This window comes from Rhipicephalus microplus, chromosome X (genome assembly GCF_043290135.1).
Source record: "Rhipicephalus microplus isolate Deutch F79 chromosome X, USDA_Rmic, whole genome shotgun sequence".
NCBI classification, from domain to species: Eukaryota; Metazoa; Arthropoda; class Arachnida; order Ixodida; family Ixodidae; genus Rhipicephalus; species Rhipicephalus microplus.
Window position 1 is genome coordinate 239,930,648 of NC_134710.1, and position 14,641 is coordinate 239,945,288.

The 14,641-nt window shown below is 45.6% G+C and overlaps 1 protein-coding gene across 3 annotated transcripts in view; it reads left to right on the plus strand.

Moving 5' to 3' along the window:
* The window catches only part of LOC119187801 (breast cancer anti-estrogen resistance protein 3 homolog), a 236,038-nt gene that overhangs the window by 205,508 nt on the left and 15,889 nt on the right, over nucleotides 1-14,641 (plus strand). For all 3 annotated transcript variants that reach the window (XM_075878845.1, XM_075878846.1, XM_037435883.2), the window contains one exon: nucleotides 8,451-8,577. In XM_075878845.1, coding sequence (XP_075734960.1) covers nucleotides 8,451-8,577 — 127 coding nt within the window. The remainder of the gene's footprint in view (nucleotides 1-8,450; nucleotides 8,578-14,641) is intronic.

The following is a 14,641-nucleotide window of genomic DNA, read 5'->3' on the forward strand; positions in this document are numbered from 1 at the left end:
ATTTTCATATTTATTCAAGGTACATGGCAGTCTATATACCAACGATTGATACTTTTCACTTACTGCAATATGGATTGGATCATGTTTCGGTTCCTTGTGTTCTCGACGACGCTCAAGAATGCCAATTGTTTTGTATAGTTCCTGGTGGATTCTGAAGCATATCGCGCAGCAGGCAATAAACGATATATATATATATATATATATATATATATATATATATATATATATATATATATATATATATATATATATATGGGAGAGAAGTGTATACCTAAGGGCTCGTATTTCCGTGTTTTAACACAATATTAATGAGATATAACAGACAGTAATGCCAAGGAATGTACAGGGGAAGTTATTAGAACCAATGGAATGTAAATAAGAAGAAAGAAGAAAGAAAAGTGGATGAAAAAAAAAAATATATATATATATATATATATATATATATATATATATATATATATATATATATATATATATATATATATATATATATATATATATAGGTGTTTTGATGAAGCAGCGCGCTGAAGGAAACAAAAACACAGACACGTAAAGGACGCAACCACCAGCGCTGTACTGCAACTGACGATTCATTCTTGAATGACCCAGCTTATGTACAAAATTACGCACGTGCGCACTGACAGTAGTGACAACGATGAAGACTACAAAAAATAATAGAAGCATCTAAAAACACGCGGTGCTGATAAGAAGTTGAAAAAAAAAAAGTCAGAGTCTCCCCGCAAGGGCGAAGCAATGAATGCGAAAGCAACAACTTGGAATGTGACGCTGAGAACGGCAAGTAGATCGAAACGTGCAGCGCGCTGCTCACGTACAAATGACAAACAAAAACAACATACACAGGAAGAGAGCGAACAAACAACGTTTACCGCTCGACACTTGACGCGCCGTTTAAACAAAAACGACGCACGAAACGTAATCACAAGTACGGATGAGTGCAAACTAACAAGTGACCCAGTCGTTATACTTAGCTGTGTATGAAAAGCGCGTTCTTTTCTCAAACGGGGCATGTGCAGCGGTGCGAAGTGACCTTTGTGGGCCCGACAAGTAGCGCAATCGTTTTGGCGAAAGCCGAAGGCACACGATGCTCCCCACCGAAGGATTAGCGCGCGTGCACAGGCATCTACCCCCCCCCCCCCCCTTCCTAAATCGTGGAGCAAAGTACGAGTGGGAGATAAGCGCGCGTCGGCGCATCGTGACGAGCTGGGCGCCCACCGTGGGCGGCTTTTTTGCTTTGTTTTCTTTAGTTTTCATATATACAGATACGCATACATATACCATGAATGATGGTGGCGGCGACGGCAAGAACCCAGCCGAGACTCCATATAATTGCTGTTATAATAATAAAAAAAAACATTACGTGGTTGTACACCAAGGTTTCGGCGTGCTTTCTTAGGGAATGATATCGAGAGGCAACTTACACATCTTTCCACTCATCGATTTCAATTTCTTCGATTATTCTCATTGTTTTCTTGTTGTGTTCCTTGCGCACAACCTCCGTGCTGTTTAAGAGTGGGAGCACAGCCACAATCTCTTCAATGGAAGGCCAAATGTCCAGCATCTGTGACAGTTGTGTTCCTTAGAAGGGTGGCAGCTTGGTCTGGTTGGTGTGACGTGACGATAGTTATAGCGCGAGAACAGAAGTGTGTTTGCAACTGCATGTCTGACCAATGCCAAAGGGATCCTGTAGATAACATCTTCCGACCATGCGACGTAGGGTTTGCGATGCTTGATTTTACACGATCGCGTGTGCTTCTTAGCGCCATTCACCTTCTTGCACATGCCGGAAAATCGCACTGGTGCCGAGAACACTGCGTAAACACCTGCTTTTCGGCCTATCTTTCGCAGATTGTGCGAAAAGGCGTGCACATACAGGTATCACCAGCGTGCTCTGCTGGTTCCTGCTTGCGGCGGCACTTGTTTCCTTTTTTTTCTTTTTGTGCAAGCATTCTGTGACCGGAACCAAGAGATTTAATGGAGACTCTGAGCTCCTGAGGCGACTCACCCGGTTAGTGAAGCTGGCTTCACACTTGTGCGGACAGGATTTTCGGAGGGCGCCAAGGAAGCATGAGCGCTCTTTACAAGTTTAGAGTGCTCGGATTGGTAAGAAAGGACGGGTTCGTTGACCCTGACAAGCCCAACATATGTGATCAGGCAACACTTATGCACGTTGGTATAAAAAAAAAAACCTGATATAATCGCTTATGGGCAGCTTGTACGTTGGTAACAAAGACGAGAAGCACGAATCAAATGTTGCCATTACGTTTGATACTGCAGAATCAAAAACCTTGTCTTCACACTCTAAAATCACTGAAAAATTGTCTACGTGTCAAAAAACTCTAAGTCACTTGCTGACCTTGAAAGATTGAAACACATCATTGTTTTCTGTCTCGCGCAGCCAAAAAAAAAAATGTCGAACAACACTGGCGCTATGCAGGAGCCTATTGACATTCCATTATTTTGGATGCAGACATCGCCTTCCCATTCGGCAAAGGTAGAATGCAAATGAGCCGAAAGGAGTTCCGTGGATTGGCTGCTGTGAATACCGGCGCTATTTTGGAACTTGGTGACACGCTCGTCAATACACTCACCCACGCTTGTTAAGGTCGTTGCGCGGAGTACCGCATGTACTACCGCAGCGGTGGCTACATGCGTCCGCTTCCAATGCGGGAGGTACCGCGGGCTCGGCTCCCAGGGCCGACCGTCAACCCACCGTTTTTTTTCCTGATTGGTATAGAAAAGTATACCAACGCGGTTGTTACTCGGTTCTCATCTCGAGAAGTATGCCCCATAAGGTTCTGCGAAGGCCCCATGGGTGTACCATAATCCACTACGGCCTTGGTTAAATAGTTGAGCATCCGCCGCTGTCTGTGGGAGGTGATGAATTGCTGCCGGCACTTACTGGCTAGGTACAAGCGCACTTCTGGCCTGGTGCTTGGAAAAACGAAGTTCATAGTCGCTTGGGAGGGCACCCCCAAGCGACTATGAACTGCGCTTCTCTGGTACTCGAATAATAGCCTATAATACTAATATAAAGAATAATCTTCATAGCATTAGAACGCTATGTATACGTCAGTTTTAATTGTTGCACGCTATGCTAAAGCGCAATAATGCATAAAATCTGCATTAAAGAATCGTTAATCTGTACTTTGGCCTTTATATGGAGTACTATGACACCGCGATTTTCAGCTGTCACGGAGGAGAGCTCTTTACATATATAGGTACTCTACGTGCAGAGCTGGGAAGAAAAGTACACGCCAAGAATTTTGTGACTGTCGACTATTTTTCGATTTTCTGACCTTCAGAAGTGATAGTCTTATTCAGCTGGAGTAGTTTCTTCTTGGAGCAAAAAATAATTACCTTAGTTTTCTTCGCGTTGATCTTGATTTGATGTAGTTAAGAAAACAACATTCTGTTGTGAAGTTGCGCGTCGTTGTCAGATGATGTGACAGTCAACATATATTATAAATTCAGTATTAGTATCAGTTTTGACGATATTCTTTTGAGTAGATGTTTAATAAAAGCGGCCCTAAGACGCTTACTTGTGGTGCGTTATATCTGCACGTTAATGTAATCATCATCATCATCATCCAGCGTTCTCATCGTTTCTGGGTGTCGTTATCATCACCATGTCCGCGTCGCCTGTTCGCTCCGAGTTCGTGACCAAGTAAACGTCGTTTCAACCGAGACATCATATACGTGGTAGTTGTGGGATGTACGATGATCGGTTCTCTCCTCGCACCATCTACTGAATATATATGATTCAGGTCTCAGAGAGGGCCCAGGGAATGGTTCATGGCTTGGTCATAACATACGGAGCAATTTCCCGGTGCAGAACACGTGGCATATATCATACATGGTACCACGTCAACCGCGCGGCCAAATAGAGGGTTTGCTCTCTTCCGCCTGCTGCTGGAGGAGGGGGGCGGGTCGTTTTCTCCGTTCTCATGTATCTCCTCGCGTTCTGTCCTCGTTGAAATACCGGGTGGTTTCTTACAGAGCGCGCCTATTCTTTTGGACGATAATTTCGCTGAACTACGAGCGCATTACTGGATTTGCAGTGGCTACAGGCTTGTTGAGCCGGTATACCTATACGCGCATCGAATCCTCGCCGTCCTCTGTCCTGTCGCCTACCACGAGGCGATAATGGTAGCGGGGTGATCGCGTACTGAGGCTGAGAAGTGTATACGCCACCGGCGCCGTGCATTTGCATCGCTTCTCCCCGCGGTTTCTGTCTATTATCGTCATTTCGCTGCGGTGCCTCCTTCTGCCCCCCTTAATTTTCTGCCATTTATCTGGGGTGTTTCGCTATCACAGCGACCGAGCAAGGCCGTCGCAGCGGTGTTTCGAATCTTCTGCCCCTGTCCTCTTTGTTTCATGCATCGGCCGCCGTGCCCTCGCTCTCCCTTCACCGTCCCCTCCGTCGCATTGAGGATAGAGTTACAGTAACTCATTGCCTCCTCCGTGGAGTAACTCTTTATAATCTAAGGTGGGCTAAGTCGTCTGCTGGACCACTTTGTTTCCATGGATGGCCATCACGCGTTTTTTGTTCTGTGCACCGCGCGAGTTTCCCCCTTGTTTACGAAGCTCATTTCCTGGAGAAGGGGTGTGACTCGATAATACGGGAAAGCACAATCGGCACCCACGTGTGGCCTGCTACAATCGTCTTCTAAAGCCGGTATAGCAGATGCAAGTAATGCCGCGAAAGCTTAGCTGCTAATACGTTGCAGAATATTTCCCCCACGAGAATTCTCAGACTATATTTGAATAAAACGGGCGAGTGAAGTTTCACCATCAAGGGAAACGTGCCGCTGAACAGTAATAACACCCGCGTGGGTGATGCAAATGCACAATTGTCAACGAACATGAGGGAATGTTGGAGCGCAGTGAATCGCCACACATAATTAGAAGTGCCGGTGGAATCTGCAAAACAAAAAGGGCCAATTTCCTTTCCACTATTCATTTTCGTCGAGCTCCGATCTGATTGGCGATCACGACCGTTGCTCTCTAAACTTTTCGCCTTGGCTTACACTTCTTGGCAACACATCGATGTTAGTTTTCAGCACCTTCGATGACATCGTAAGCGTAACAAAATGGTTGCTGCGTAAGGACCTCGCCGTGAGAGATATTTGAGACGTGGGTGCCCTTCTTGTTTTGCCAACTTACAGTTGGCCCGTCGTTCTTCACGACCAGTAAGTTCATGTACAAACGCACGCGATAAGCTGCCGGGAGCGCTCGTGAGCGTATGTCAGCTGTTACCGAACATCTCAATTATATCAAGTTTTATACGTTCCAAAACCACAATATATGGTCATGCATGAGACGCCGCAGTGGAGGGCTCCAGAAATCTCGACCATCTGGTAGAAAGTGTCGCACTTTTTTTTTTTTTGCATTTGGGATAGTTATGGAAACTTCCAACGGGATCTGTCGCATATGCGTCTGGCACTCGCATCAAACTGTGCACCAACAAGCTGAAGCTGCTTGCAGTCCGCCGCGGTGTTTAACGGTTACGGCACTCAGCTGCTGACCATATGGTCGCGAATTCGATTCCGGCCTCATTTCAGTGGAGGCTAAACGCTGGAGGTGAGTCCTCCATCATGGCGGGCCTCATAATCATATCGCGTTTTCGGGACGTAGAACTCCAGATATCATAATATTATCATCAGAAGCTGCTTGCACGCAAGCTGCTTATACGGCGATAACTTCCAGCTGGCCAAATTAGGCTTTGCACTCTGATAACTGAAGACCGCGCACCGCAACTTCACGCGAACGTCGCGATCCACAAAATCTACTCGACAAGGCGAGCAGGATCATCCTATCTGTAACGTCGAAACTATCGCAGCGCCATGCAGCCTCTCTAGTGGAGGCCCTCGCGGCCAGTATGCCTTGGGAGTGGCTCTGCTACGGCAACGGTAATTGGGTTGTTGCGAAGTTGCCTGCCCGGCTCACTTGCGCGCCCGGTGCCAGTGAACCCGTCGGGATTCCTTGCAGGACTCCAAAAAGAGTGGCGACGAGCCCCTTCTCCGAAACCGCCCATCGGCGGAGTGCGCTGTAGAGCGCTATGTCGCATGCCGTAGCGCATTGCGTGGTTTGTTCACTTGCACTATGTATGGATGCTATGAGCGTCCCCTTTATGACGGGGCGGAGACATGTGTGCTACTAGGCTCGAAAGAGAAAAGAACTTTCATTTTATGTTGGCCTAATCCCTTATGTGGTGCTTTTGGGACGTTAAACCCCACATATAACTCAATCATATCGTGGGCTCCTTCAAAACCTGCTTCCGAAATGGTTAGTTTTTTTTTTATTTTTAGACAGTGTAGATTTTTATAAAAATCTTGTGACACTCTTGGCGTTTCCGCGCACTAACTTCGAGGAGGAAATGTCCCCTTTGTGACTAATTAACAAAGCTCGTTAACTTTTTAAAAATAATTTCTTGAGAGCCAGTGTCTATATTACAAAATTGTAGTGCGTGCAACTTTCCTGATTTCAAAAAAAAATGCGCATGCCACAAATTATCGTACACTATACAACTTTCTAAGATAAACTATTTTACTCGGGATAATAATACTTCACAATTATTTAATGGGTTCTTGTTAATTATAACTAGTAGCCTCAAAGTAATTTTAGTTGCTGAAAAGTATTTCATGTGCGATAACGACAGGAGCCCAACTGTCATAATTTTTATTTAAAATATATGCTGTCTAAAATACACCCTGTTGATTCCGTATGATCGTATTAAATATGTGGTTGTCCTAAAACGATTTTTCTGGAGCCCTCCACTGGGGCTTGCCTCATAATCATATCGGGGTTTCGGCTCGTAAAACTTTATGTATTATGTGCACTCGCAGGCCCTGCAACACTTTTTCAGCGTGGTTAGAAAACGTGACCGGTCGCGAGTCGATGCACCTAAAATCACGTGAGCCAAACGTCACAGCGGAGCACGCGGCTTGAAATTTACAATGGTCAGCGAGAAATCGGTCGCTCTTCTCTCCAAAAGAGGTGCCATAAACCCAGAGTTCACGCCGATTGGTTGGTTTGAGCATCGTGAGCTGCATAGTGACCGCGGCCGCCGCGGGATACATGCCGCGTCGCGGCCGCCATTGTAGTGAAAGCAAACCGCGCGTTCCGAAAAAGAAAAGAAGTCCTAAAGGTCATGACGCGTGCTGACAAACGAACATAGCTAGCTCTTGCCCCCTTGTAATTTAACCCCCTCCTCCCCGCGTATTCTTCAACGCACTCGCTGGTACGAAAGGAGAGAAAAAAAGCGTGTGACAAATAACTCCGGTCGTACTTGACTGATTTAAAGCCTGTTTCACATGCGAGCGACTGAGTGGCGGCGATGAGCGGCAACAAGACGCGTGGGCTCGAGTTTGTATCACACGCGCCGCTTTTGCGCGATGCCCGCCGCTGTGTGAAGGCGCGTTCACACTGAGCCGCTGACAGTGCGCCAAATCCGATTCGGCGACGGAGAGATCCGCCGAAAGGGCCCTCTCCGCGCGGATCGCTCTCGGACCAATTTTTGCAATGTCTGCCACTGAATCGCTCGCCGTGGAACAATAGGAGCGCCAGTCAAGGAATTTTAATAATTGGCGGCCAAGCCCTACTGATTTGTCATGTCGCAGTGCACGTAACTGAATGTTGTAACCAACGGGAGTTTAACCCACTCTATGCCTACTTCACCTCGCTATTTTGTGGAAGAGGTGACCGAGCTTGTCGCGGTCTTGCAAAGCTAGACGAACCCACCGACGCCGTGGGCGTCAGTTTTTTTTTTTTTTTACTGCTTCTTTTTGCTTCCTGCGTACGAGAATCATCGAAGACTAGACCACCAAACAGCCTAGGGGCGTTTGCGAGCCGCGACAACTAAGCCCCTTTAGCGAAAACAATCGGGTGACAGCGCATCCATCCCGCGTTCGCCCCGTGGTAGATGGCATATTCGTCGGCGCGGGGCGCGTTCAGTACGAACGACTCTCCGTTTCGGCGGCAGGAGGATTTCGGTCGCTCTAGAAAGCGGATGCTTCAGTGTGAACTAGGGGTGATAGGCTGTGTTTCTGGTATGCTGAGTCGGAGCAAGTTCCTCTAAGCGCGCGCGCCCGCTCCTCGACTCCGTGGTCACGTGCCCCCTGCGTCAGTGCTCCCCCATTGGTGAGACGCTCTGCTGCGAGCAAAGCTTTCCAACTCTGTCGATGTTCATCGCAGCGTCTGGTATAAACACCCTAGAAACCTGTTTTGGGTTCACGCGACAGCTGCCGCTCCGCTCCTGAAGCAAAATCACTCGCATGTAAAACAGGCTTAAACGTTTTTGCGGTGGTTCGCAATGCAATAAACTACTTTCGTGAAGATATTCGATGATACTCGGAAGAGTGTTGCAGGGCCCCATTAAGGAAAGTGAATCAATTAACTGGTGGATATTTTTCTCTCTCTCTTCTTTTCAGGCCACCTAACCTTGGAGGAAAGACAGTCTCGTACCCAAACGTGCTGGTTCACTCCACTGTCTCACCAGCATCGCTGGTGCGAACGGGCTCTACCTCGACTGCTGCTTCTAGTCACAGATCGAGCATGGTGAGCTTGCTATTTGCTCACAGAGATACATGCCTTTATTCAGCAGATCTCGCATCGTCATGGAAATATTATGACTGCCCGCCTTGCATATACAGCAAATGTGATAACTATTTAACGTATAATGACCTTTAGTTTATTACTTATTTTGTGCATACTATATTAGCACAAACAACATGGAAAGATCATTTGATTCCACCCCGTGGTGTAGTGCAAATCAGGTGAATAAAAAGCTGTAAAGGACCTGAATAATGAAAATTTCTCGTATATGTTAATTGCACTCTTTATGGGATGTATGACTATGCCACATACCTTAGTATGCTAGTCATTGTTCGTGGCGTACACCGTTGTGTAGCCTGAACAAGAGTTATCGACCTAAAGTTCACTCTTAATTCACATTGTTTCTATGAAAGGTGATTATGACATGACCCAGCAGAGGAATTGCATGTGTACCAAGTCTTCAGGGTGTAATACCAAACACCAATGTGACCCAATTGATATTGGCTTGTCAGCTCCGATGATGATTGATAGATTGATATGTGGGGTTTTACGGCCCAAAACCAACATATGATTATGACAGATGCCATAGTGGAGGGCTTCGGAAATTTAGACTACCTGGGGTTCTTTAATGTGCACCCAACTCTGAGCACACCGGGCCTACAACATTCCCGCCTCCATCGGAAATGCAGCCGTCGCAGCCAGAATTCGATCCCGCGACCTGCGGGTCAGCAGCTGAGTACCTTAGCCACTAGACCACCGCGGCGGGGCAGCCTTGTCAGCTCCGTGGCTAAGAAGAAATAGGCAGTGTTTGCAATACCTAACACCAATGTGACACCATTGATATTGCCTTGTCAGCTCCGTAGCTGAGAAATATGAAGGGTGTTTCTTTTTTCAATTTTATGACAATAAAGCTCCTGTAGTTTTCGCATAAGAACTTCACGTCGAGGGGGAATCACTTTGCCGCAGTGGAAATTACACTGTTGCAACTAATTAATAACTCCCTAATTTACAAGTTGCTGCCTTGAGGATAGATACTTATATTACAATAGTTGTAGTGAGTGCCTATTTATGACTTACCTATTTTTTTATAAATTGCAAAAGTCTCACCTATTTTCAAGGGGTCCTGCAATACTTTTTAAGCATGGTCAGAAAATGCTGCCGATCAGTAGTCGAGGCTCCCGAGAATACGCAAGCCACATATTGTAGTGCCGCATGTGACTTTTCAAAGTCAGTTGTCAAAGTCAGCTAAAGATTGGTTTCCCTTTTCTTGACAAATGATGCAACATGGTCGAAAATTGCACGTCACAGCCATTGCGTCAACCATTGGCTGATTTGAACAAGGCGCGCTTGGTTCTTACTGGGCCGCCGCAGGAGGCCGCGACATCTCCACGGATGCACGCGCGATCGCACTGAAAAGTCGCATATTCAAAGAAACAAAAGATAAAAAGTGCTCAGGGTCTCGAGGCGTGCGTGGTATATCTTTTTCCCCGTGCCAATCCTCTCGTCTTGGCTTCCAGCACTTTCACTGCGACGAGAGAAGAGAGAATGCAATTACAGTGTCCGACAAATGTTCGTAACTCCACTCATACTGAACGGATTCTAAAAATTTTTGTGGCGGTGAATTCATGAGGCATTAAGCTCCTTTAATGAATCCATTTGATAGCTACTTAAAGAAGTGTTGCAGAGCCCTTTTATTATTTATTTATTTATTTACGATATCTCAAAGGCCCTAATTAAGGGGTTTTACATTCATTACCGAATTTCATGGGCAAAATCAAAACTGATCGCGCAAGGCGTGCGAGAGGTGTGACTGTTATGCTACATCAGGGGGGAACTGCCCGTGACATACGATGTGATGAACTTTGAATGACAGTGTGCCGCGGCCGTATGTTTTCGTGAAAAGTTATAGTGTACTAGAAATTATTCGAGTACAGCTGCAAGTCTCACTTGTGCCCGCGCATCGCCTTATTTTTGTGCGTGTTTGGTGTTTGTCTTTTTCTCTCCAACTGTGCACACAAAAAAACTGCAATGTCAACTATTCCTGTGTCTAGGAAGCATAAAACCAAAGTCCTTAATCCTATGAAGGACTCTGATAAAACGCAGACAAATGAAATAGTTTTCCACCCCTTTTATTGCGATGGCAATTATATGGAAACTCTCGGCTGCATTTTGCCGCCGGCGTCGATGTCATGCACTGTATATGTATACGTATATATATATATATATATATATATATATATATATATATATATATATATATATATATATATATATATATATATATGAAAACGCAAGAAAAAAAATCCAGAAATAAGACTCCGGCGCGTAGAATCGTACGTGAGACCTCCGCGTCGTGATTGCGAGACGTCAACCACTGATCCACCGAGGGGTACCTCCTTGACCATTCGAATGGCAAGCAATTTATATCTACCACTTACTGCTGTTGGCAGGCATCTTGGAGGAGGGGGGGGTATCATGTTTTCAGCATTATCAGCAAGATGGCGCATTTAACGCATGGCGGCTCTCATCTCTCACGCGTACTTTGGCCCGTGGAGAGGAGGACAGTGGACAATCTCTCGGGTGCCATTATCTCCTGGTGGAGAGGATAATACATCTTGGCTGGCGTTGGGCTTGCACTGGAACAATTCTGTTGTAGTTACGGGCGCACAAAGGTCACCCGCACCACTACATTCCATCAGTCATTCTTCGTCAGAACTGTTCGAGACTGGAATGGCCTTCCAAAAGATGTTGCACTTGTCCGTGATGCAACACGCTTCCGATATACTATCGAACATACATGAATTGATGCCTTTGGACTTGCTTTTGTGAAATGGATTGTCTCATTTTTATTGCCGCCATTTGTATCTACATTTTGTATTTTAGTCTTATTGATGTTTATTGTTATATTGTTTATCGTTTTCTCTTAACTTATGATACCCACCACTCATGTAATGTCCCTCGAGACCCTTGAGGTACTAATAAATAAATAAATAAATAAATAAATAAATTGCAATCGTTGCACAGCCTCCATCTGCGAAAAGGGCGCGCTTTTCAGGGCTCGCCATCTATTAGTGCATTTGAAAATGCTTGCCGATTTTGCTAACGTGATTCGACTTTGGCCTTCATTGAAATTTTGTCACTTCCCTGTCACGTGTCATTCCAGTGTTCTGCTGCGCTTTGTGAGCAGCAAGCGTGATCGTTGCGAAATATGTGCAACGCTTGCAATTTAAAATATATATATATGTATGCCATTATTTGACTCGCGCTACAACTTTGTAATATGAGCACCTGCCTTGAAGTCGGTAATCAAAAAGTTGATTAACGAGGTTTTGTTGCTTAGTCCCATCGTCTTTTTTTTTTTTTTTTTTTTTTGTGGCAGAAAAGTATTTTCACCTCAACCATGCTCATGTGCAATAACGACAGGAGCCTGACTGCCACAAAATTTTTTACAATTTATTCTCTAAAAAACCATCCGGTAGATAATAATTGTGGCTCAATATTCTTCTTTTATTTTTTTAAAGAGGCCCGCAACACCTCTTGAGCATGGTCAGAAAACGCTGCCCTTTGTAGTAGAGGCTCACGAGAATATGTGAGCCAAATGTTATAGTGCAGCACGCAGCCGGGAATTGACAATAAATTATCAAAATCAGTTAAATATTACTTTCTCATCTATCGAAGTGACTGAAGACGCTCAAAAATTACTCCCAGAAGGCCATCTATCAGCCATTGGCTGATTTGAATGTAGCGCGCTCGCTCGTTACAGGGATCGCCGCGGGAGGCCGCGAATTGGCTACGCGTGCGCGTGTGATTACACTGAAAAAGCCGCGTGTTTGAAGGAAAAATAGAAAGTAGAAAAAGTACTCAAAGTCACGACGCACGCGTGACGTGTGTGTGTGTGTGTGTGTGTGTGTGTGTGTGTGTGTGTGTGTGTGTGTGTGTGTGTGTAATGTTAATGAGATCTCACAGACAATAATGCCAAGGAAGGTATGGGGGAAGTTATTAAGCCAATTGTAATGTAAATGAGAAGAAAGAAAAGTGGGTGAAAAAATAATTTTAAGTTATCTTTTCACACACTTTTCTTTCTTCTCATTTACATTACAATTGGCCTAATAACTTCCCCCATACGTTCCTTGGCATTATTGTCTGTGAGATCTCATTAATATTGTGTAAAACACGAAAAACAAGCCCTAAAGTATACACTTGTTTTTCTTATTCACTAACGAGGGTCTCGTACTGGTAGACTAGGTGCCTCTAGGTTGTATACGGGGGACTATTGGTCAGCTGCCAGTTAGTAATAAGTTCACATGCTACGTGACGCCAAACAGGCTCATAAAGAGTGTGCCACACTCGCCGCCATGGCTACTAGTGGCGCTGACATGCACTCCCACATTTAAATTGACATAGATACCCAATAAAGTGGCTGGGGGGATAGCTGTCGTGGTAGCTCAGTGGTAGAGCATCGAACGCGTTATTCCAAGGTCGCAGGTTCGGATCCTGCCCACGGCAAGTTATCTTTTCACCCACTTTTCTTTCTTCTCATTTACATTACAATTGGCCTAATGACTTCCCCCATACCTTTCTTGGCATTATTGTCTGTGAGATCTCATTAATATTGTGTAAAACACGAAAAACGAGCCCTTAAGTATACACTTGTTTCCCTTATATATATATATATATATATATTGTTAAGAGGTATATTGGCAGACACTCCGCGATGATTCACAACAGCGACAGTCAATGCGGGGACCGACTCTCTCCACGAGCTGCTCTTCTTCTTATGAAAAGGGCGACCCACTAGAAGGCGCTGGAGAGGACGACCCACTGTTCAAAGGCTTTACCACAACTACCCCGGGTACGAAAAGGGAGCCGCCTGGCGACCTAACAGCTGGTTACAATGAGCGGGTCATGGTAGGCCTTGAGGTGCTCCACGTTAACAATGTGGCGTCCTCGACGGCGCATGTCCGAAGATGGTTCGATGGGTTCAATCAAGGAGGAGGAGGAGGAGGAAGGGAAGAAATGAAAGACAGGGAGGTCAACCAGACGCACGTCCGGTTTGCTACTCTGCACTGGGGGAAGGGGTGAGGGGATTAAAGGAGAAGAGAGAGAGAAGTGAAGGGCAACGTGTGTATAGATGTAACCTTGTCCATTGCACGCTTATAAGCGGTCGCGTAGTCCGGTCGTCTTTAGAAAACTTAGCAATGCCCGCGTCGCTTTGCTGGCCAGCGATGCGTAGAGCCATGAGCCAAGTATCTTCTCTTCGGAAAAAGGTCTACTGTCTGGTGTCTCAAACGTTTCGCATAGCAAGTTGCGTTCGCTCGCAAAACGTTCACATGAACACAGTAGATGTTCTATTGTCTCGTCAGTGTCGCGCGATTCACATCGGGAGCTATCCGCCATTCCTATGCGAAAGGAGTACGCCTTTGCAAAAGCTACTCCTAACCACAGGCGGCACAGTAAAGTTGCATCCTGGCGGGAGAGGTCCGATAGAACTTGGAGCTTTCTCGATGGGTCCAATTTGTGTAGGCGGCGGTTGCTGACACTGGGGTCACTCAGCCAAGTTTTCGACATGGTGTTAGCGAACGAGTGAAAGCCCCTTGCAGCGCCTGTTCTCGACAATGGAATTGGGGTTGTCTGGGCGTCCACGTGGGCGGATCGGGCAGCATTATCAGCAAGTAGTTGACTGGGGAAGTGCATTTGACGACATGGTAGGGGCCTTCATATTTGGGTAATAGTTTTGAAGATAGGCCAGTTGCAGTGGTAGGGATCGACAGCCAGACGAGCGCTCCAGGGAGGAACGTGGGCGCAGTAGTGCTGGCGTCAGCGGGAATGCTTTAACACAATATATATATATATATATATATATATATATATATATATATATATATATATATATATATATATATATATATATATATATATATATATATATATATTGCCTCTGCGATCTCTTTCTACTCAGCTTCCAGCGCTTTTGTCGGGACGAGAGAAGACAGAATGCGATTGCAGCGTGCGACAAATATTTGTGACTGCACCTGCACTGGACGGATTCTTAAAATTTTTGCGGCGT